Raw genomic sequence first — 25484 nt, 5'->3', positions numbered from 1 at the left:
TATTTATAAAAATGTTTGCTTTACAATTATTTTGCATTAATGTGTACAGGTGAAATAAGAGTGATACATAAAGTAAATGAATAATTCTGAGTTCCTTGAAATTCATTGGCTTAAAAATCAATAAAATTAAGATTTAAAGTAATACTAACTCAAACAATCAAGTACAGAACAGAGGTGGTGGGGAATACCCAGAAGCCCCTGTGCTTAAATAATTAAAGCATGTTTGTATAGTCAAAATGAACTTAGTGGGGCATTGAATTATATATTTAGATTTTAGCTCTTTTTTGTATTATTGATGTTGTTTTACTGTAATAAGTTGTTTTGTTCAAAGTCACCATTAAGGTCATTAGTGTTCCCTTTGGTGAAGTTGGATCCTGTTTAATCCATGTAGCCTAATTGTTCCCTTCACATGTGAATATGCACATCTGAAGAGCTTTATTTGCACTTCTTTAAGTTTCATGACTGATGTTATGAAAGACCCTTCCACAGCAGAATGTGAAAGTGAAAGTGTAGATTTACAATACAAAAAAGACTTAAAGGTGCACTAAGTCCCATCAGTTCCAGTAGTACTTGTGGTTTTGGCAGGGGCATAGCAGTTATTCAAAAAGTGTGTGTGTGTGTGTGTGTGTGATCCTACACACCAGTCCCGTATTAGGCTAATCAAGCCTCCGAGAGGGATAAAGGTCGACTGCAGAGGATGGTGCGGGAGAGAGAGATTGTTTATGGACATGTCCGTCATATGTGTGTGTGTTTGTCTTTTGTTTAAGTTGTTAATTAAAATATTATTTACATTGTCAAGCCGGTTCTCGCCTCCTCCTTTCCCTTGAACTACGTTACAGAGTGTTTTGTGTGAAATGAGTTAGCCGCTGAATTTTAGTCTACAGACCTACAAAGAGACTTTAGTAGAGGTTTTAGTTTCAGTTAGTACGTTAGCATATATAAAATGTGTGTCTACATATTCACTTCTGTAAAATGCTTGTGTTCTTTTTTCTCTAGTTTGTCGACTGAACACCAAAATAGAGGAAAAAAAAAAACAGGAGCTGATATTAAAAATGGTTTTAAATTTTTGAACACAGGTCTAGTAATCTGCTTAAATTGGTTCAAGCTATTACCTCACAAACATTACCTCAACGCATAACTTAATGAAGACGCAGGCGCTGATACTTACTCCACTTTCAATGTATGCTTAAAGAAAGGATTGTCCTTTGTTTTGTTTTTCTGCAGTGCATTTCATGTAATGCCACCAATTAATTCTGCAGAATAAAGTCATACACATCTGGGTTTCTGAGTCAACCCACTTACAGAAAGAAACACCACACATTGCATCAGCTGCCCAACTCTACATCAAACAAGTACAAGATGTGCTAGTCTAGCACAACCTGTGGAGGGTGTGGCAAAGGAAAAGTCCACATGTTGTGCTAAAACGTGCTAGTACTATGGAGGGTGTGGTAAGGGACCATCTGAAAAGTCCACACATTGTGCTAAAACCAGAAACCCCACCGGCTGCCGTTCCTCGCACATACGCCCAGCAACCTGCAAAAGAAAACGAAAAAAAAAAAACCATCTCCCTATTTTTCACAATCCGATGTTGGCAGGTATGCGCCAAATGCATCCAGTCCAGTTAAATTAGTCACACTCGCCTCCCGTTTCATTTTGTCAACGCTGACACCTGCTGGTTGTTTAGCGAAGTGGCAAAGCAGACAATAATATACGCTCGTGAAAGCGACGGTAGAATGAATCACTCATTATAAATAACATTTTCAAACTCATTTAATGAAAAAATTACTGGATAAGAACACAAATGAGCCCACAAAATACAACACCAGCGGGGGGCCTGAGGGAGATGCCCGACTGCCCATTACTTTTATTATGCACACAGCGCTCGTGCGTAAGAGTAGCGGGCGCGTGCGTCAAGAGGAAGAGCCGTTAGTCTCTCCAAAATGGCGACGACCATAGAAAGTGGCAATCCAGGAACTGCGAATAGGAAAAAACACCTCGGAATCCCCGAAGCAATTTTTGTGGTCAGTGGGAATACGGCACATTGTTCATATTCATGTCCGTGCTGTTGATGGTTTCCCGCGAAGTTTGTGTGTTCTTGTGTTCATGCTATAAACGGCTTTCTTAAACAGAAAGCGCCCTGCTCGTCTGCTTATAAGGATTCAAGCATTGCTTAAAACGTCTTGAATATACCTTTACAGAGTTACAGATTATCATTACGGTATACGTAAACAGTGCATAAACTCCATAAGAGTGTTAGTTGGTCAGATATTGTTTATGAGATATTTCATTCTGAATGTGTCTTTGTAGGAAGATGTGGATGCCTTTATGAAGCAGCCGGGCAATGACACAGCAGACGCCGTGCTGAGGAAGCTGGATGAACAATATCAGAAATATAAATATATGGAGCTAAATCTGGCTCAGAAGAAACTCAGGTTTGACTATGGTCGGTTTTACAGTGTACAGTAATGGGTAATAGCTTTGTTTTTCTGTTCATGTTAAAGGATGCTCTTCTTGTACAGAGGGTTTTCATGCCCACCAGTTTTCTTGCATCTCTCTCAAATATTGTCCTCTGTCATTTCTCTGAAATTTTAAGGAACAAATACATTATGTAAACAAAATATTTACTTTCAGATATAATAAGTCTGGCTGAAAGTAAGCATAGGATATATTTTCTGATATTGATATGAACATTTAATTTGCCAATACTGATCTCCAGAGAACACGGTGGCAGATTTAAGGCCAATATAAATATATTAGTGTATGTAGTGCAATTTTTGGGAGCAAACAAGACATGTTCAAAATCATAGAAAATAAATGCACAATATTCACACCATATTTTTATAACAAAATGTGCATTAGTCATTGACAACTCTATCAGTACATAATGAAACACATGAGGGGGCTACCACTTAATCATGTATGTGGGCTTAAAGTAGTTACTCAAAATGTCCCAATAGTCACTTTGTCTGACACCTCTAGAAGCTGATATTTCTTTTGCCTTGCACAGGTTAAAAAGCCAGATTCCACAAATCAAACAGACATTAGAAATCCTACGACACATGCAGAAAAAGAAGGTAAGCCAATCGCCCCTTTAGGATGAGGGAACATGCATGAGAGAAGAAAATCTGTTTTTGCATAGAGGGAAGCAAATCTTAGATCAGCTTTCTAATGTTAAAACATTTTTGGATATAAAGAAGTCCAAAACAAGGTGTTTTTTCTGCCTTTACACCCTTTAGCACCCGTTTGATCTCCTTTGTTTTTATGTTCTTCATCATGTTTGTATCACAGGGCACTAAGGATCCCATGGAGACACACTTTCTGTTGGCCGATAATGTCTATTGCAAGGCCTCTGTCCCCCCCACAGATAAAGTGTGTTTGTGGCTTGGGGTAAGTGTTGGGCACTGTTTCTCCTTGTATTTAATTTTTCTGTGTTTTGATTTATCCTGAATGTTCATTGCATTATCAAGCAGTGCCTGGAGTATTTAGATTTTTGGACTGCAGGAATGTTTAAATTATAATGGCCTCTTGAACTGCTAATAAACTGCTGTACAAACATTTGGATGATCAGTTGTATATTGCACAATGTGTGTAATTGATGTTTTTAAGACCAGGTCCTATAAAAGTATTATTTATTTATTTAATTTTTTAACTGACAGTAGGCCAATGGTATATAAAGTGCCAAATTTCAACAAATAAAAGAAAGGGAACATCATCCTGAAGGGTCAGTTGGCAGAGCATTACTGGGGTCTGCACGTGTGCCTGCTTTAGCTAGCTGTACATTATACCGGTGTCTAACTGGTGCTGTTGGTCTTGACCCCGAGGGCAGAAACAAACATTCTTAATTTAAGATGGCCTAACACAATGCTAAATAATGATGTCAGCTAAGCTTTCATTAAAGGGTAATTCACTGAAAAATGGAAATTCTCTCAGTCTCATAATTTGCTCACACTAATGCCATCCCAGATGTGTATGACTTTCATTCTTCTGCTGAACACAAACAAAGAGTTTTAGCTGAATATTTCAACACTGTAGGTCCATACTATGCCAGTGAAAAGCACATATACCCCGCTTATACCTGGTATTAAAATGTGTCTCCTGTAACCATCTGTGATGGATTTCAAGGGGAGGGTCTGCTATTTCATGACGGCATAAATCCATCACTATGTCAGTGTGTTACTGCATGACATTAAAGTGCAACAAAGTCAGAAAAGAAAAAGTGCAAAAAACAAACTGATGTGCAGATTAGTGTTTACACCACAAATGCGATCACATGCGTTTTTGACTACCTTCATATGTGGTTTCTGTGATCCGATCACATGTTTACACTTCATCTAGACCTGTATTTAGTGCAGACCACGTGTGATCAGATCACCAAAGACGCATCTTAATACCAGGTGTAATGTGGTCATTAAGGTGAAATGAATGTAATCTATACATCTCCAGTGGTTAAATCCATGTCTTCAGATGCAATCTAATAGTTCTGGGTGGGAAACAGATAAATAGTAAAGTCCTTTTTTAGGACTAAAAGTCATGCACATCAGGGTGAGAAAATTATGAGAGAATTTCCATTTTTGGATGAACTATCCCTTTAACAAAAAAGTTAAAAGTACAGTTGGAATAAGAACTCTCTATGTATATAGTGTATATATATATATTAGTCATGGTCGCCCAAGGCTTACTGATGCACATGTTGAGCGAAGGGTAGCCCGTCTGGTCTGATCCCACAGAAGAGCTACTGAAGAACAAATAGCAGAAAAATTCTGGCCACGATAGAAAGGTGTCACAGTGCATAGCAGCTTGCTGCGTATGGGGATGCATAGCCAGAGACCGGTCAGAGTACTCCCTTTGGGAAGAAGGCAGGCCAGCAGAGGCAGTGTGATGCTCTGGGCAATGTTCTGCTGGGAAACCTTGGGTGCTGGCATTCATGTGGATTTTACTTTGACATGATGCGCCCTGCCAAACTGCAGAAATTGTTCAGGAATGTTTTGAGGAACATGACAAAGGGTTCAAGGTGTTGACTTGGTCTCCAAATTCCCCAGATCTCAATCTGATAGAGCATCTATGGGATGTCCTTGACCCACAAGTCTGATCCATGGAGGCCCCACCTTGCAACTTAAACAGGACTTAAAGGATCTGCTGCTAACATCTTTGTGCCAGACACCACAAGACACCTTCTGATGTCTTGTGGAGTCCATGCCTCTAGGGGTTAGAGCTCTTTTGGCTGCACAAGGGGACCTACACTTTATTAGGCATGAGGTTGAAATGTTGTGGCGGATCAGTGTATGTTAGTGCTGGGAAATTTGATATGTTATTTTCTTTGATTTTAATATTTTTTAACTTGTAAAAAAAAAAAAAATTAACACAATTAATAAAGCATCTGTTTTTTTACTTCCTGAAACTTCACACGATCAGAGAAAGGTGTCCAGAGTTGTTCCTGAATCTGCCCATTTGATCCTGTTATTAAAAAAAGTCCATTGGAAAACGGCAGAAGATTTTGCCCAAATTGTAATTACAACATGTCCACTGATTTTATGATATGTATACTAGTGTTGTCACGGTACCAAAATTTCAGTAGTCGGTACCAATACCAGTGAAATTTCAAGGTACTCAATACCATTTTCGGTACCAAAGCAAAAACAGGTTACTAAACAACACTCTTTTATTTACAAAGTCTGCAAAACATTAGCAGCAGAACTGAGAACAAAAATATGACATTGAGCAACACTTTAATTTAAATATATTATTTTTGAATTATAAACTTTACAATGTATGCTTAAAGTATTTTAACACTTATATGAGATTTGCTTCAACTTTTGCTTTAAGTTTTTAACAAGTACTAAAAAAAAACAAAATAAACAAACTTTCAAAAGAATTAATAAAAAACTATTTCCAAACTAATGCTTAAAGTGCTCTCATATTAATAAAGCTGCATATTGCCAATTTTCTTCATGATAAGAAATGCAGTGACACATTATGATTAAATGAGTCACTAGCAATCACGTTATAATCTAGCTGCATTAAGCGTCCGTGCTCTAGGGATGAGTGTCCCCGAGGCAGAGTCCCTCTCAGCCGGGTGTAGTTTCAATCTCTCCCCCTTATATTGGGACATTCGCGCAACTCATAGAAGAGGCACCGACCACACAGAGAAATATATATATATATTTATAGTTATTAACATGAGCTGCCTCTGTATTATTTGAACTTTAATAAAGCTATAACGCATTAAAATAACTACTTTTAAGATGTAACACACGTTTCCTTTAAAGAGCTTCTCTTATTCCAAAACGAGACTGCTTCCGAATTTATTATTATTTATTTTTGTAATAATTCCCTAATACTTATTAGGAAATAAGATAAGATGAAGCTGTGAAAGTTTAGAGTGCATCTGGATGGTGATCTGTGTAATTCTTCTCCTCCGTCAGGCGTGAACTGGTGCTTTCACGCGTCATTACAGTTTAATGTGATTTCATGTTACGTTAAATGAGATCAAACGACTATTAGACAACGAGAAATGTTTTAGACAATTTTGTATTTTCGACGTTGTCGATAATGTCGACTAATCGTTTCAGCCCTAATGCAAATGATAATATGCTTTTAAACTCACCTGCTTTATTTGCTTGAATAAATCCGGGTGTCTGTCTTTCATGGGCTTTATTAAGTTTGATGTGTTTCCTCCTTTCGTCAGAAAATTGCAAAAGCAGCGTTTACAAAAAGGTTTTTGCTGATCTATGATGTTTCCCTTTTCATCAGCCTCAAATCCAAAGAATTTCCAAATCTGGCTTTTTCCACTCCTCAGCAGAAGCAGCTTTGCTTGTCGTCATCTTTTGCTTATTGTGAGCGTTCGAAAGTTCCCGACTCTGATTGGGAACCTGGTAGATCCGGTACTCCGGTACCTTCAGAAATTCTGTTATTGTAAAAAAACATTTGTTTTAGGACCGACTTGGTACTGGTATTTTTGACAACACTAATGTATACATACTTATATTTTTACAGGTATTAATCTTTTATATATGTCTAATTATATCCTAGCCTGAAGTCTTTTTGGGTATGATGTGACAAGCTTTGCACACCTGGATTTGGGGATTTTCTGCCATTCATCTCTACAGATCCTCTCAAACTCTGTCAGGTTGATGGGGATCGTCAGTGCACAGCCATTTTCAGATCTCTTCAGAGATGTTCAATCGGGTTCAAGTTCGGGCCCTGGCTGTACCACTCAAGGACATTCACAGAGTTGTCACGTAGCCACTCTTGCATTGTCTTGGCTGTGTGCTTGGTGTTATTGTCCTGTTGGAAGGTGAACCTTCGGCCCAGTCTGAGGTCCTGAGCACTCTGGACCAGGTTTTCTTTAAGGATATCTCTGTGTTATGCTGTTCAGATTTCCTTCAACCCTGACCAGTCCCTTCCACTGAAAGACACCCACACAGCATGATGCGACCACCACCATGCTTCACTGTTGGGATTGTGTGCAGGTGATGAGCCGTGTCTGGTTTTCTCCAGACATGATGCTTGGAATTGAGGCCAAACTGTTCAATCTTCATTTCATCAGACCAGGGAATCTTGTTTCTCACTGAGAGTCCTTTAGGTGCTTTCATATGTCTTGCACTGAGGAGAGGCTTCCATCTGGCCACTCTGCCATAAAGCCTAGATCGGTGGAGTGTTGCAGTGATGGTTGTCCTTCTGCAAGTTTCTCTCATTTCCACACATGATCTCTGGCGCTCAACCAGAGTAATCAGTCTTCCCTGATTTCTCAGTTTGGCTGAGCGGCTAGCTCTAGGAAGAGTCCTGGTTGTTCCAAACTTCCATTTAAGAATTATGGAGGAAACTGTGCTCTTGGGAACCTTCAATGAAGCCACATTTTTTTGTAGCCTTCCCCATATCTGTACCTTGACACAATCCGGTCTGTCAGCTCTGCAGCCAGTTCCTTCGACCTCATGGCTTGGTTTCTGCTCTGTTATGCATTTTCAGCTGTGAGACCTTATATAGACAGGTGTGTAACTTTCCAAATCATGTCTTATAAATTGAATTTGCCACAGGTGGACTCCAATCAAAGTGTAGAAATATCTCAAAGATGAGCCAGAGAAATGGGATGCACCTGAGTTAAATTTCAGGTGCCATAGCAAAGGGTCTGAATACTTATGTCAATGTGAGATTACCCCCCATGTCATATAATATGCATGTTATATAAAAATGTTTGTTATGTTTGCATCAAGGAGCTCTATTGTTTGTATGACAAAAAATAGCAGTTCTAGGCTGCTTATAATGTCCTTGACAGTGGATTGTGGGCCCTACGCAACTTGCACATATTGAGTAACTTATGCGAACATTCTTATTTCAAACATCTGCTAGACTAGTTGTCTTAAATTGTAAATCTGGAAAATTTGTACATAGCCATGGTTTATTCCTCTTGTGTACCAGGCTAATGTCATGTTAGAGTATGATATCGATGAGGCCCAGGCACTGTTGGAGAAAAACCTGGCCACAGCTTCCCGGAATCTGGACTCTCTGGAAGAGGACCTGGACTTCCTTAGAGACCAGTTCACAACCACTGAAGTCAGTATCCTTAAACTATGCCACAGAGATCCAGGGCTGTATTGTGATTTGTACATGTGTTGGACCCTTTAAGATAATTGTAGTCCTTTTTATTTTTTTTATGAATAACTTTAACAGATTGTACAGATTGAGTCTTCAAGAGGTTTCAAATTTTATTTAAAATGTGAAAGATATAACCTATGCACACATATGACCGAGCTTGTTAAATATTTTCTTGAAAACATTTTGGCAGTGTGAATTAGGTGTCTGACTGTAGAGAGCATTAAGTCACTCTTGTTTGTTAAGGAGCTCCTTGGAATAGCGAATCTCAATTTTAAGATAAATCTGAAGGTCAAATTGGCTGTGAATGAGATCGAAAGTGTTCTCATAGTTCACAAATTGCCTGTATAGTGTCATCAACAGCTGTTAAAATTTATTAGTGCAGATATTTATATTTTTTGTGTATAAAGTATTGAATCTCATAAGTAAATCATATTGATAATTAATATAGAGAAAATATATATCTTGCATTCTCTGTCAAAGCATTTAAACAGCTTAAAGTTTTTTAGTGGTTAGCCAAAAGATTAATTTGACACCAGTATATTTCTTTCAAAAAAGATGGAATCAGATGTAGGCCATTAGCCCATGAGTACTGCACTGAATTCCACCTGTTAAAATGTATTTAGCGACTGTGTGCAAAGATTTGAAAGACTCTTTGTTTCTGTTTTGATGTTACATAAGTGTAACACGTTCCTCCAGCTGAGATAATAGCTTTTTCACATTAATCTTAACCACTACTCTCACAGATATGGCACGCGTTTACAACTGGGATGTCAAGAGAAGGAGCAAAGACAACATCCTCAAATCAGTTGAGCAGTCTTAAAAGACAGGGCTCAGTTTTGTCCCACCCAAATTCCTTCCCCATCAGAAAATTCACCTTCATGTATCTGTTTGCACCAACACAACTGTTATCTGTTCATTTATTACTTTTTTAAATTTTCAAGTAAAAGGTGAAAAAGAAACATCAAACTAATGTAATAATGGCAGTTTTCTTGTTTTCTTTTTTTATGACTAATTATTAAATTTGTTTCAGAATGGGTTCTCTCCACATGTCTTACTCTGTGCCCCTTTTGCTCTCATTTGTTTGGCAAACATCTGAGATTACGTTTCTCTAGGTTAAACTGTCTCCTATGGCCCTCATGTTGAATTCTGTGAAATTCAACGTAACCATATTTTGGTGAGAGGGCCATTGCGAAAGTCCAGTGTGAAAATATTAGGGGGGCATTTTGTTGCATTAATCAGCCTCTCTTTCCTTCTCCACCACAACCCTTTGCTTCATGCTCCCTCATCTGATGACTGTTTTTTTTTTTTCCCACTTCTTTTTTATCTGTACTTATTTGTCACATTGTATCCATTAAACACTGAATAAGGAACAAATAATGAAGTGACTTGGGAAAGGCACAAAATTAATGAGATGGTCTGTGTGTTTAATCTGCATAGCTTTTTATAATTCCTCTGATAGAGGGTCTAAGATATATAAGCTTTGATAGGTGCAACAAATGAAAGATGAGTGATTTCAATACTAGCCTAAAAGATTGCCAGTGACTGGAAGACAGGGATGGAATTGCAGTCATTTAGGCTAGTACTGAAGACTACAATGTGAACTTCCTTTGCCTGAATATTACATTCTCTTGAAACAACAAACTCATTGGACAAATAAGTTCATCAGGGACTCTCTTGTTAAGTTAAAAATTTCACTATCCTAACATTACCCCAGGTGGATGGTAAATGGGCAAAACTTTGGTTTGGACTACACAACCAGACAGTTTTTAACATGTTACTTTAATTTTAAGTAGATTTGACGTTCCCTTCTTAAAGAGGTACAGGGTTTTTCAAATTCATTGTAACAGAGTCAGTAGCGTTTGTACAGCTCTATTCCAGTCCTAGAAAGTCCAAACCACACCAGCATCAAAAAGCATATGGAGAGACATCAAGTGGTAAACCCAATACAAAATTATCTGGCCCTTCCCCAACATATCATCCAGCAATGTGACATTAACTGCTCAGTCCATTGTTTAACGTGGTGAACAATATCAACAAACTTGTCCAATGTGTAAAGAAAGAAGCTGTGGGCTTGAAAGTGAAGAGCAAGTAATATCAGAAAGTAAAGTTGTAACATGTAATTGAATAAAGTTGTTTTTAAAATACATGGAAATGCAAGCTCTCAGGAAACATGTTTTGTGTAGAAATGCATATAAGGTATGCATTTCTTTTAACTGGGCAGTTAAAAAAACCTACAGGAGGAGCTTGCTTTTTCACATAAGGTGGTACAATCACAAGCTTTAACATAAGAAACACTCTTTGGGATAAATGGTGCAAAGATGTACCAAAGTACAATAGATTAAGGTTTTCTTTATAATTCTGGTGACAACCAGAGGCCTCCAGTGGTAATGTGTGATAAGAGATGTTCTTAGTTAATCAATGCACCCAAATGTCAATATTCCATCTGTGGCTCGCACTTACAGACTTTTACTAAACCAGCTGGAACAGTAATAAGGGGACATATATGTGCTAGATCTTAAAGAGGTGATATGATTTACAATTGTACCATGTCATTTCAAACCACTTTGATAACATTTGAAAATCAAGTTTGCTTTGAAATCGATATAATTTTGCAACATTACAAGTCAGGTGTTTGCCCAGTTCTAGGTCTTCATGATGTATTGCATTTTATCCTCCCTCCTTTTGTCCCTGGAGTTAAAAGTAAATATTCAGTTGCACCCCCAGCCATCACATTGTTCAAATCTGAGATCTTCAAGTCAACAGAAATAGGTATCCCAGCCTTCATCAGTGCAGTCAGCAAGTAAAACTAATGTTGTTCAGTTATTTCTCCCATGATACAACCTAAAGAATACACCTGCAACAGTTTCAGTCCCAGATGCAGGAAAAGTCTGAAGCAAATATATAAATTCTTCATTTGGGAAGTTTTAACTTTAGTGGCTCGATAAATTGTATGTGCACATCTGTCCATCATTCTAAGTGCAGCTATACAACCCCAATTCCAAAAAAGTTGGGATAATATGAAAAATGCTAACAAAAACTTGTGATTTGTCAATTATATTCACCCTTTGCTATATTGAAAGCACTACAACTACACATTATATGATGCTTTACCCTGTGAATTCAATGTTATGTTTTTAAATGTGCAGTCATTTCTAATCAGATGACTGCAACACGCTCCAAAAAAGTTGGGACAGTCGAGTGTTTACCACTAATAACACTTATTAAGCATTTGGGCACTGAACATTCATCCATTATGTAGGTCTTCATTGCTTTATTATGTGCTTCATAATGCACCACACATTTTCAATTGGAGACAAGTCAGGACTGGAGGCAAACCAATCTAGCACCCACACTCTCTGCTTACACAGCCATGCACTTGTAATACGGGCAGTATGTGGTTTGAAGTTGTTGCTTTAAAATGCAGGGACGTCCCTGGAAAAGACTGCTGGATGGCAGTATATGTTGCTCCAATAATTGTACATATCTGTCTGCATACATAGTGTTCTCACAGACGTGAGAGTTACCCATGCCATGGGCACTGACACATCCCTGGCCCAAACTGACACTGGCTTTTGGACCTGATACTAATAACAGCTTGGATAGCCCTTTTCCTCTTTGGCCCGAATAACACTCATCAGACCAAGAAACACATTTGCACTGTTCCATAGGGATCAGAGATCAAGTGCACTCAGAAATGGTTTTCGTCTTGCCCTTTACGCACAGAGATTTGACCAGTTTCCTTTTAAATATTTTGTGCTCGTAGAGGGTAAAATGCCCAAAATCCTTCCAATTTGTCTGCTGGATTATTTGCTGAAGCGTCTGTTGGCAAATTGTTTTTGGAGGTTCCTTATACAGTTGTATACAGTTGACCGGGCCGAAAGGATTCATGCCCGTTGCTGAGTTGCCCAATCAGCGGGACAGAGATAAAAGGATGAGCCGGGGACACCTGAGAGAGAGAGAGACGCATGCAGCAGTGTTTTGTGTGCGCTTTGGTTATGTTTCAGTTCAGTGATTATGTTGAATTAAAGTCTTTTTGATTGTTAATCCAGTTCCTGCTTCCTCCTTTCCCAATGAATGTGAGGCTTGTCTACCACAACAGTATACAGTATTATGACACAATTGCCTCACCTGTTTAACATCTCCTGTCTCACATTGCCTTGTTATTTCAACTCGTCAAATTGGTATTGCCGTCTCAACTTTTTTGGAGTGTGTTGCAATCATCTGATTTGAAATTACTGTACATTTTCAAAAAAACTGAAATTCACAAGTTAAACATATAATGTGTAGTTGTTGTGCTTTCAATATAGCAAAGGGTGAATATAATTTACAAATCACTACTTTTTGTTTTTGTTAGTATTTTTCATACTGTCCAAACTTTTTCGGAACTTGGGTTGTAGCTCTGATAGGCCATTCAGTGAGGATTCTGAACATATACAAACCATTCATTATCAAAGTTTTGTTCAGCCATATACAAGGTTGTGTGATTCAGGAAATAAGCAAAGTAATATGGACAGGTGAAGGATGTGTTGGGACTTTAGGCATCCAGCAGGCAGGAAGGGGCTGAGTATGTATTAATCAGGGAGTTGAAGACTGACCCTGTGATTGGAGGGAGCGATCCTGTTGACCACCAGGTCCCAAATGTTTAATATGTACCAGGATGATGATTGGTGACTCAACAGAAACACCGACGGTCACCCTTTGTCACTTCTTCTGAGGAATGCACCACATTTGGGACGAAGCCACTCTTCACTCCCTCCCAGCCTTCCTGGATGGTAATCTCCCCGTTCTTCACTAACTCAAATATATCCCGTGTTAGCTCTGTGAATGCCCTCTCCACATTGATTGCGTCACGCGCTGAAGTCTCCACGTAGCGCATGCCATACGCAGCAGCTAGCTTTTCGGCCTCTTGTCGGCTCACCTGACGCTGTGGTTCCAGATCACATTTGTGACCCACCAGCAGGAAGATAATGCTGTGGGGCTGTACATGGCTGCGTGCCTCCTCTAGCCACTCATGTACATTTTGGAAGGAACGGCGGTTTGTTATGTCGAAGAGCAGCAGACCTCCTACAGAGTTACGGTAGTAAGCTCTGGTAATAGACCTGAAGGATGAGAATATGCATGAAAGAAAAAAAGGACAAATTTGTTGGGTTTAGTAGAGGGCCTAAAAACAGACTAGAGATTAAAAAAACAAAACTTAAGTGTACGGATTATGTATTTATGAGAAATGGAGAATTTGAGAATGTGTAACAAAACCTGTACATACATATTGATAATGAATCTGAGAAAGCAGGGCTCAACATTAACACTTGTCCAGGACAAGTGAAAGAGAATTTTCATTTTATTTCATTATATTTGTGATAGTATAGGCCTGTGTAACTTATTAGAAAGTTAATATTCTTATTCTGCTGTTGAAAGTAATCCAGAGCACATCATTTTATAATTCGCTAGTGATCTAGTAACAGCTGCGTCCTGTTTGATTGACAGGCGGCGTATATATGTGTGCTGAAAATGCTCATGCTAATTTCAGAATTCTGCCAAAATGCCCGGGTGTTCATGTAAACAGAGTGATGTCTAAAGTGAACATAAACAGTAGAGAAAAAAGCGGATTTGCATTACAATGTCAGACTTGTAAGTATAAAAGTAAGCAAATAGAGCTGCTGCTGTCTTGTGTGTCATTATAATAATCAAACAACCATGAATGTATTATAATCGCACAGTGAAGACCAGCAGAAGTTTTATGTTGCATTTCATTCTGAATGTTTTCTTGAATACTTGATACTGCTGTTAAAAACTTTTAAAGCTGTTAAAAAAAAAGCACTTTTTATTGTTATTTTATTACTGACTGTTTACTAGTCTTGAATAATTACTTAAGAACTTGAAACCATTCTTCCATAACTAACATATTAGTTAGTGTTATTATTTATTGTGGTTTTGAAGCTTGTATTGAGAATCATCAAATTTCACTACCGAAACTGAATGTTGGTATTGTGATAATGTATAGCCTTTATTTTACATGGTAGATCTTGCTGCAATTACATGATGAAAAAGTAGATCTTGTTCCATAGAAGTGTGAGCACCCCTGCTGTAAATGATGGTGATGGAGGCTTTTCTTTATTTGACTACCTTACGTAACATAAAATAATAACCATATGATAATAGTCTCCTCCCCTACCCAGTGCAGTTTACATTTGTGTTGTAGAGAATTGAGTTGATTGTATAGGTACACTATTAGGCTGGGCATCTTAAACTTTGATGTTACTTAAAAAAAAAGGACATTTAAGTTACATGCTTAAGTAAATTTTTTTACTCGGACAAGTGAATGGACAATTTACTTTACCTGGAGGACAAGCACAAGACAATGCTTAATGTTAAGCCCTGGAGAAAGGGTTTGCGTGTATGACAGGGAAGGAGAGAATGGTATCAGAGTGAGTGTGTGTAGGGTACCACTGGGAACATAGTGAGCTGTGAAGGATGCTGTGAGGCCTCAATTAACAAGATGACAAAATCATATGACAGTGAGTGAGTACTGACAACACTTAATGTCATAAATTTGTCACATTGTTGAAGGCAATGATTCACAAAATATTTATATTCCCTGCAGGAGTTCTAAAAATATGTTTGTTGGCAACAAGCACTTTTGAGTCACATTCATCAATACATTAAAAAAATAATAATTATAGACTGTCTCCATAAAATCACCTGAGGAAAAAAAGATATATATATATATATAAATTGATGAGTGAATCAGTCAAAAATAAGATCTACATCTGGGTGAGATGCATCACCAAGTGAACACCAATCCTGTGGATGGATATGCAGTTCAACCCCTGGTATGGCTGGTGTTATGAAACTTAATAGGTTGGAATTTTTCTTGATGTGTAAGAAACTATTTGTTACTATAAATGAAAAATAACTATCCCATCAGCATAAATACAGTTGAATTCAGAAGTTTACATACACAGTAGCCAAATACATTTAAACTTTTTTTCACAACTCCTGACATATTATCATAGAAAATAATCCCTGAATCAGGTCAATTAGGATCACTACTTTATTTTAAGAAAGTGAAATATCAGAATAATAGTAGATTGAATGATTTATTTCAGCTTTAATTCCTTTCTTCACATTTCCAGTGGGTCAGAAGTTTTTTGGGTAGCCGTCCACAAGCTTCTCACATTAAGTTGCTGAAATTTTGGACCATTCCTCCAGACAGAACTGGTGTAACGGAGTCAGGTATGTAAGCCTCCTTGCACGCTTGTTCGTTTCTGCCAACACATTTTCTATTGGATTGAGGTCAGGGCTTTGTGATGGTCACTCCAATACCTTGACTTTGCTGTCTTTCAGCCATTTTGCCACAACTTTGGAGGTCTGCTTGGGGTCATTGTCCATTTGGAAGACCCATTCGCAATGAGCTTTATCTTCCTGGCTGATGTCTTTAGATGTTGCTTCAATATATCCACATATTTTTCCTTCCTCATGATGCCATCTATTTCGTGAAGTGCACCAGTCCCTCCTGCAGCAAAGCACCCCCACAACATGATGCTGCCACCCACATGCTTCACAGTTGGGATGGTGTTCTTCAGCTTGCAAGCCTCACCCTTTTTCCTCCAAACATAACGATGGTCATTATGGCCAAACAGTTCAGTTTTTGTTTTATTACACCAGAGGACATTTCTCCAAAAAGTAAGACCTTTGTCCCCATGTGCACTTGCAAACTGTAGTTTGGCTTTTTAATGGTGGTTTTGGATTTTGTGGTTCTTCCTTGCAGAGCAGCCTTTCAGGTTATGTCGAATATAGGACTCATTTACTGTAGATATAGATACTTGTCTACCTGTTTCCTCCAGCATCTTCACAAGGTCCTTTGCTGTTGTTCTGGGATTGATTTGCACTTTTCGCACTAAATTATGTTCATCTCTAGGAGACAGAATGCATCTCCTTCATGAGCTGTATGATGGCTGTGTGGTCCCATGGTGTTTATACGCGTGTACTATTGTTTGTGTACTATTGTTTTCCTCTTTTGTATGTCTCTTTGGATAAAAGCATCTGCCAAATGAATAAATTTAAATTGTTTGTAACTTCAGGTGTTTGGAAATTGCTCCCAAGGATGAGCCAGACTTGTGGAGGTCCACCATTTTTTTCTGAGGTCTTGGCTTATTTCTTTTGATTTTCCCATGATGTCAAGCAAAGAGGCACTGAGTTCACAGGTACACCTTCAATTCAGTACACCTATCATAAGCTAATTGCCTAAAGGCTTGACATACTTTTCTGTAATTTTCTGTAAAAGATGCTTAAAGGCACAGTTAACTTAGTGTATCTAAACTTCTGACCCACTGGAATTGTGATATAGGCAATTAAAAGTTAAACAATCTGTCTGTAAACAATTGTTGGAAAAATGACTCGTGCCATACACAAAGTTGATGTCCTAAACGACTTGCCAAAACTATAGATCGGTAATATTAAATGTGGAGTGGTTAAAAAATGAGTTTCAATGACTTCAACCTAAGTGTATGAAAACTTCTGACTTCAACTGTATGTCCCTGAACTAAAACAGGCAATATTTATATATTTACAGTTCAAAAAAGAAAAATGTGGGGATAAAAAAAGAGACCAAACAATTATGCAATCAGTTTATCCTTGACTAGCAATTTAGGATTATAGTTTTGTGTGGTAAACCACTAAAACCTCTCTTTGTGAAAAGTCTGTCATCTACTCAAATGAACCCTGAATAGAATCATACTTTCGTCCATGTTAGGTCCCATAAAACATAATCCAAGGCAGTAGTTGCTAGCCTTTACAGTACCTGAAGCGCTCCTGGCCCGCAGTATCCCAAATCTGTAGTTTAATGCGTTTCCCAGGTTCGATCTCTACCAGGCGAGAGAAAAAATCCACTCCGACTGTCGGGTCCGAGACCTGCGCAAAGCGGCCCTCTGTGAATCGCCTAATTAAACATGATTTTCCAACAGTGGAGTCCCCGATGACAATCAGTCGAAATTGGTAAAGCCAAATTGCCTCCATGTCTATTCAGGTCTGTCAAATAAATAAACAGGAGAAATTAATCTGAAATTAAGCCTAATGTACTGTAAATTGCATGCTGATGAAAAGAGTGCAAATCTTTGTAAACCTGCATAACTAGTTTACCACATTCAGAATTGAAATGAGGTTCACTTTTATCTTTTCTGTGACCTTCTGGTAATGTATTGTTTTATAAATACATCATATTCATTTCTATAGGTTATATACTATTTCAATACTACATTTTACTTACATGGGTAGGCCTAAAACTTAACAATGAGCTTCTCTTTGTCAATGCATTTGGTATCAACTAACAATGAACAATGATGTTTTACAGCATTCATTAATTTTGGTTCATGTTCAAGTGCAAAATTTGTCAACTGTGGCAAATACTTTTCAGACAGCAAGATGTTTTTTTGAGCAACACATGAACATAATGCTCACTGTGCCCTTCTGAAAAGGGTTAACCATTTTCTGTTGATTTCAAACACATTTGGCATTTCACAACATCTCAAGTATTCTATAAACAAATCTCACTTGGGATTATGTGAGCCCACTTTTAACTTTCTTCATAACAAATCTATTCCTCCTACTTAAAAAAAAACTATGTGTTTTATAGGGGCCTTCAGCCCCTGCAACTGGGGGGCATTTTTACCCCAATTTTTATCCTTTCACTTATTGGACAGTTATTAAAAACATGTGATTTAATCACCTTGAACAAAACTGAAAATGACAAATAAATATTTTGTCTCAAAATAAATGTGATAATTTCAGAGATTCTCATAAGCTACATAAATGTGCAATTTTTTATTTTTTTTTTACTTTTAATATTAAATCAAATGAACTTAAAATCAAACTTTAGACAATGAACTCATGGATCTGTAATGTATATGTGCATAGTCAGTGAAAAACAAGTGTTACGGAAAGTACTGTGGTTGTTTTTGTTGCTATTTAGTGTTTTGGGAGAAAAAATAGCTCTACCCTGTGGGCCTTTAACCATTGTACACCTTACACTCAAGACAATATTTTAGCATATTTTAGATATTTTTAAGATTTACACATTTAAATTTCAAGTTGAACTGTGTAATGTTTAACAAAATTAAAGGGATAGTTCACCCAAAAATGACAATTATCTCATCGTTTATTCACCCTCATGCCATCCCAGATGTATGTGGCTTTCTTTCTTCAGCAGAACACATACAAAGGTTATTAGAACAATATCTCAGCTCTGTAGGTCCATACAATGAGTGAATGGTGACCAGAATTTTTTAGTTTAAAAAAAATCACATAAATTAAACATTAAAAATAATCTATATGATTCCAGTGCTTAAATGCATATCCTCAGAAGCTATATAATAGGTGTGGGTAAACTTTCACTTCGAGATGTGAAAGTGGAGATTTAGAGTAAAAAAGGAATTACATTTTGTTCTGTTTCTCACCCACTCCTATCATATCACCTCTGAAGATATGGAATAAACCACTGGAGTCGAATGGATTAATTATATGTTTTCCTTATGTGATTTTGGAGCTACAAAGGTGTGATCATAATCCACTTGCATTGTAAGGACCTACAGAGATTTTTTTATAAAAATATTTGTGTTCTGATGAAGAAAGAAAGTCATACACATCCGGGATGTCATAAGGGTGAGTAATGAGAGAAGTTTCATTTATTGGGTGAACTATCCCTTTAAATTAATAAAACATAAAATAATTTATTTTATTTTATTAAAGATGGATAGTTAAATTCAATTAAAAAAAATATGAAGTTAAAATGCATAGCCTAAAATTATTTTTGGAGTGTATTGTAAAGTGTTACGAATGAAACACGACAAACCAGCCAACTTCAAATGTTTTGCTGCCTTGTTAAATCATAGGCCTACATTTATTCGCTAAATGTCGTCCCTGGCAACAGTAGCGTTATAGTATTTGTTTAATTCTATGCTGTTTTTGTTTGACATACATTTGGGGTTTATTCATATCCAAGTAAGTTTGAATAAAGCCCCTCTGACAGTCATCTTGACCCATGGACGATGTGTGATGCTTGTTACATTGCCGAGATTAGCTGGCTAACGGTGGCCTTAGCTTTAATATTGTTTCCTGTTCTAAATTGGCCAAACTGTTTAACACCCGTTGTCTAATTCAGCGAAGAAGTGCCGGAAGCACAACAAACAAGTATCCTATTTATGTTGAAGATGTCTATTCGGTGCTTTTTACTTACGATGTTTTTGTTCGGTCGCCTCAGAGCTGGCAAACAGCAGATTCCATAGTCTCAAACGGGTTGAAGCCTCTTTAGAAATCGCTGGGCGTAATGACAGACAAATAATAAAAAAAAAATAGGATAAACCAAATTATAACCAATTCATTCGTCTCTACAGAAAAACAAACTGCGCCGCGTAGGCGGTTTCTTTTGCCTGAATGTTGCGAAAGATGAATCGGCGCTTTGTTAAAAATGTCACGGACAGGATCAAAGTCGCTTAAAAGTCAAAGATGCTTTACGCCTGTCATGTTTAGGTCCACGTTTGGAAGATGGAGAAATGTGCTGATGAAATGGAAGCGAGTCAAACAGCATCATATAGCCTGACTCATCCCGCATCAGCATCATTACTACAATCCTTCTGATAGCAGCGACAGACAAAAGCGTTTCACCTCACCTCGAGGATTCAATCACTCCCTTGTCCTGTGTTGTTTATGAGCACCCAAAGTGGCAATATTAGTCTTTATCGCCATCGTAGAGTAGGCCTAATCTTCATTTATGTTTATAGGGCACAATGGGTCTACAGCCACCCTGGGTAAATATACATTTGATTTTCTCCAAAAAAAAAAACACCAAATAGCAACCAAAACTTTTACAGCACTTTCCTAAACACTTGTTTGTCACTATACTCTGCAACATTTTCCTGATCTATGAGATAATTGCGTGTAATGTCTATAGTTGGACTTTGAGGTAATTTAATTTATTTAATCATTTTGAAAAAGTTGCAAATGCATATAGGCCTAGCTAATGAGAAACTCTGACATTTTTGCATTTGTTTTTAGACTAAATACATATTTATTATTTCCAGTTTTGTTGAAGGTGATTCAATCTGAAATATTTTTTTTAATAACTCTCCAATAATTGAAAGGATGGTATTTGGGGTAAAAAGCATCTCTGCTGCCAGGGCTACAGGCTACCATAAAACAAATTGTTTTTCTTAAGTGGGGGGAATTGATTTGTTATCAGTTAATCAATCAAGTTTATTTTTGTATTGCACATATAATAACAACACATGTTGACCAAAGTACTTTACACAAGACAGATGAAAATAGAGCCACATGCTAGCACAATTAATACAGTACATTTGGTACGCTCATATAAGCAAAAGAGAAAAGATGGGTTTTCAAAGAGATTTAAAAGACTCAGTTGTAGCACAAGATCTAATGTGGAGAGGCATGATCCTCTTTAGATTTCAAAAGGGACTTAGGGACACTCAAAAGTAGGCTCTGTGATTACCTTAAAGGCCTAGCGGTCTGATTTTGATTCAGAAATATAGTGAGGTGCCAGCCTGTGCAGACCCTTAAAAACAGTTAAAAGATCTATATGTTCAATAGAGAGAACATCACCAGAGAAATATTGACATGCTTTCTAGTTCCAGTCAGGAGGAGCCTAGAAGCTGCATTTTATACTAGCTGTAGACGTGACAATGAAGCATGTGAAAGCCCCAAATATAATGAATTACAATAATCCATGCATGAATAACAGTCTCCAGATCCTCCAGACAAGAAGGGTTTCAGTTTGGCAATGGCCCTGAGTTGGAAAAAGCACCCATGGTTCCTTGCTTGAGTATGTAAATTAGCAGTGAGGGGGTCAAGTCTTGTTTGGACTCCTCACGTGTTTACCAATTATTCTTGTGACTCTTCCTGAAGAAGTTTGTTTGACTTCATCTTTATTTTTGATCCAGTTCTGTTCTCCAAATATACCTGAGTTTTTTTATGTTCTTGAATAAATCTTCGTTTGGGTTCATCACTTCTGTCGTCCTTTTCTCTGATAACATCATTAAGCTGGAGAAAGTAAGCAGCCATCCATCTTTTGATATGGATTTTACAGCCAAATTGTCAGTTGACTTCAGGGGGAGATAAAGCCTGGTGTCGTCAGCATAAAAATGGTATGCAATGTTGTGTTTTTGACAATTGGAACCTAACGGAAGCATATACTGTACAGAATATAGAGAAAACAAAACCGGACCGAGAACAGAGCCTTGAGGAACCCCACAGCTAATAGGTGCAGAGGGTGAGGAGAAATCCCCAATTTCAACAATGACCCTCAAATAGGAATAACCATTTATGTGCAGTCCCCTGAATCCCGCCACTGTTTTAAACTCTCTCGGAAGAATTCCATCATCTAGTGTCGAAAGCTGCACTAAGATCAGAGAGCACTAGGACAGCACAATTCCCTGAATCCACAGACAGCAAGAGGTCATTTGACACTTTTAGGAGAGCAGACTGTGTACTGTGTTGTGCTCTAAAATGTGTCAAAAATATATTTTCATTGAAAAATATGGAGAGCTGATTGTTAACAACCTTCTCCAGAATTTGATAAAAAGGTCATTTTGAAATTGGCCTTTATTTAAAACTGATGGGTCAAGATTGGGCTTTTTAAGAAGGGGTTGCACCACAGCATGCTTGAAACAAAATGGGACAGTAGCTTACCATTCATTAAGCTGCTGTTCACTATTGCCAGAAGTCTAGAGCTGACAACCTCCAGAACTTGAATATTAAAGCAAGGGGGAATAATATCTAGTGAGCAGGCTTCAGATGTCAGACAATGTCCGCCAGGTGAGTGAGTGAAACAGGCTGACATTTTAAAGTGGACAGGATAAGAAGTGGGACCTAGAGGATCTTGGTCAAGGGGGAGGATTCTAGATCTAATAGCATCGATCTTATCCATGAATACCTGTAAAGAACTTTCACACACTGTCAGGGTAACAATGGGGAATTCTGTAACAGCAGGATTGAGTACTGTGTTTATTATGCTAAATAAAACTTTAGGACTATGGGAATTCCTTGAGATTAAGCCACTATTGTGCCTTAGCTGCTATAAAAGAGTGCTGGTTAGTCATGCAGTCTCTGAGAAAATCATACGAACCCTAAATCTTATATAAATTTCCCTTTCCTCTCTGTTTTCCTCTACTTTTGTCTAAGTAAGCGGGTATCAGTATTGAGCCATGGCTGAAGTCTAGCTTTAGTTCTTAAAATATAAAATGGAGCAATAGAGTAAAGGATTTCAGCGCAAGTGCCATTAAACAGTGAGACCAACTTATCTGTACCAAGCTAGATGGATGAGACTCAATAGTATGGAACAAAGGAGAAGGGTTTACATTTACATTTATTCATCTGGCAGATGCTTTTATCCAAAGCCACTTACAAAAGAGGAAAACAAGCGAATCATCTTAAGGAGACATTTGTATGAAAAGTGCCATATTACAAAGTTTTACTAGCATCAGAATAGCATTCAAAACAGATTTAAGTGCAACAAGAATTATTATTTTTTTTTAGTGACTGGTTAAGTGCTCTTGTGTTGGTACAACAAGGCGACGTTCCTTAGCCAACCCCAGGCTTCTACTGGGTGTGAAGCTCTGCAGAAATTATTTTAGGTATGCTGGAGCAGACCCAGTGACTGTTTTGTATGCCAGCATCAGAGCCTTGAATTTAATACGTGCATCAACAACAACATAGACAACAATGAACATAGAGACAGAAGAGTTGCATACAGGAGACAGGTGTTTGATAGGGTGTGGTGCTGCAAATGTATTGCTGATGGTTGTAACCTTATTTGTAAAAAATGTGGCGAAGATATCTGCTGTCAGTGATGTGTCAGGTGGTGGAGGGGGAGGACAGAGAAGTGTGTTGAATGTTCTAAATAAGCTACGAGTGTCTGTGTTGTTGTTGATCCTGTTCTGGTAATAGGAGGTTTTTGCAGCTTTAACGTTATCTGAAAAAGTTGCAAGCAGAAGTTTATATTTACCTAGATCTGCTGGATCTTTAGATTTCCGAAGGGTTATATGCATCAGAGACCTGACTGGCCATAGAAGATTTTATAGAAAGGACACGGCAGCCTGATGGTTTAGGGTTAAAGACTGACTCAGAAAGATTGCCATTATAAATAATAGGCACATGATCAGAGAGCCAAAAATTATCTGTGACCACACCACAAATGTGATGACATTTTTTTTCAAAGTGGGCTCACATTGACTGACACAATCACAATGGAGATTCATTTGTTTGTAGAATACTTGAAATGTTGTGAAATGCCAAATTTGATAGAAATTAACAGGAAATGGTGCACCCTTTTCTAAAGTGGTGATTTTGAATAAGCATTATTTTAGTTTTTTACTCCAAAAAGCATCTGGCTGTCTCCAAAAATTATTTCCATTAGTTGACATATTTTGCACTATAACCTTTGCCCCTATAGCTACACAATATCATTATAATCCTCCTTTTACCCCAGATAAAGGCCTCCTCTCCACCTAAACAACTGAATTTGAATAAAAACAACTTTCTTTTATTTATTTTCACACAAATTACACTATGTAACCCAATTTTTGTTCCTGGATAGAAAGTGTTATTTTCTAATTGCTTATGCCTCAAAAGAATAGAAAATGGCTTTTATTCCCCACAAACTTTGCTTTTGTGACCAGGACAGTGATATTTTGAAATGTACCTATTTCCAATGAGAAAATGGGTGGATTTGTGTCTTTTCGTTCACATAAAGTCCGAAAAAACAACATATGAATCCAAAATCCTGTTTTATCTGTGGTCCGACGAAGACACCGGCTTTGCCCTTTGGCTCAGACAGCTTAGGGAAGAAGTCTTGAAGGTACATGAAGGCAGCCGACTCCTTATCTAGAGCGCTGACAAATTGTTTCATAAGGCCCAATTGGACGTGTAGTGGTGGCATCAGCACCTTCCAGGGGTCCACCACTGGCTCCCACTTGACGTTATTCCTCCCCATAGAGAACACGGTCCGCTGTGGCCAGTCCCTGTGGTAGTTGTGCCTTGGTGTGCCTGCTGTCCCAAAGGCAATGTTAGCAGGGAAACTTGGTAAAACCACCTTGGAGACCCATCAGGGATGCCACCATTTTGAAGTCTCCTATGACCTACCAGCCGTACTCATCATACTTCAAGGTGTCCAGCTAGACCTTGATGCTGTTGTAATACTCTTTGATGTGCACTGCGTGAGCCAGGGGAAGAGACGGGTACTTGCTACCATTATGGGCCAGCACGGCTTTGAATATTACTTTAGTATTAATACATGTTAATTTGGATTCATATGTTGTTTTTTCTGAATTTATGTGAACAAAAATACTGTTTTCTCCTGTAAACAGGTACATTTCAAATTATCACTGTCCTGGTCACAAAAGCAAAGTTTGTGGGGAATAATATCCATTTTCTATACTTTTGAGGCATAAGCAATTAGGAAATAACACAAAAAATATAATAAAAAATTGTTACACAGTGTTATCTATTTTTTTCTTTTTCAATCACACATTTTATACATTAAAAAAATTATTAAAGAAAATCCCATACTCACGGTCATCATTGATCCACTGTCCGGTTGATAGAGCAACAACAGGCACTGTCTTAGTATTTATTTACACATTGGTAGAAAGGTTAAGGAACATTGTAAACCCCCTTTTCATTGAAAACTTGCAGTTTTAAAGGCCAATTTGTAAATGTGGTATTAGTATGTAATGTGTTTGATAATAAACAATGCCGTTCTGAAGGAAAGCGTCTTGTTTTATTTTATGTGCACTCTCTCTTTCAAGTTTTACGAGCAAACCCGGAAATCAGTATCATGGGAGATGTAGTTTATTTTCTCGATGCCCAACCATTAGTCTAAAATC

At 37.8% G+C, this 25484-nt stretch overlaps 2 protein-coding genes across 2 annotated transcripts; one reads left to right on the top strand and one right to left on the bottom strand.

The window, feature by feature from the left end:
* Window positions 1-1912: 1912 nt before the first annotated feature.
* Window positions 1913-9991, top strand: LOC127647599 (prefoldin subunit 3-like). The gene is made up of 6 exons (XM_052131960.1): window positions 1913-2021; window positions 2308-2432; window positions 3008-3074; window positions 3289-3387; window positions 8416-8554; window positions 9336-9991. The coding sequence occupies exons 1-6, from the start codon at window positions 1941-1943 to the stop codon at window positions 9410-9412; spliced, it is 588 nt and encodes a 195-aa protein (XP_051987920.1). The 5' UTR covers window positions 1913-1940; the 3' UTR covers window positions 9413-9991.
* Window positions 9992-10156: 165 nt separating this feature from the next.
* LOC127647591 (ras-related protein Rab-39B) lies at window positions 10157-20146 on the bottom strand. The gene is made up of 3 exons (XM_052131949.1): window positions 19823-20146; window positions 17393-17619; window positions 10157-13691 (listed from the first exon to the last, which is right to left on the bottom strand). The coding sequence occupies exons 2-3, from the start codon at window positions 17605-17607 to the stop codon at window positions 13265-13267; spliced, it is 642 nt and encodes a 213-aa protein (XP_051987909.1). The 5' UTR covers window positions 17608-17619; window positions 19823-20146; the 3' UTR covers window positions 10157-13264.
* Between the last annotated feature and the right edge of the window lie 5338 nt (window positions 20147-25484).

Source organism: Xyrauchen texanus, chromosome 1 (genome assembly GCF_025860055.1).
Source record: "Xyrauchen texanus isolate HMW12.3.18 chromosome 1, RBS_HiC_50CHRs, whole genome shotgun sequence".
In the NCBI taxonomy this organism is placed as follows: domain Eukaryota; kingdom Metazoa; phylum Chordata; class Actinopteri; order Cypriniformes; family Catostomidae; genus Xyrauchen; species Xyrauchen texanus.
This window is presented reverse-complemented; position numbering and strand designations above follow the sequence as displayed.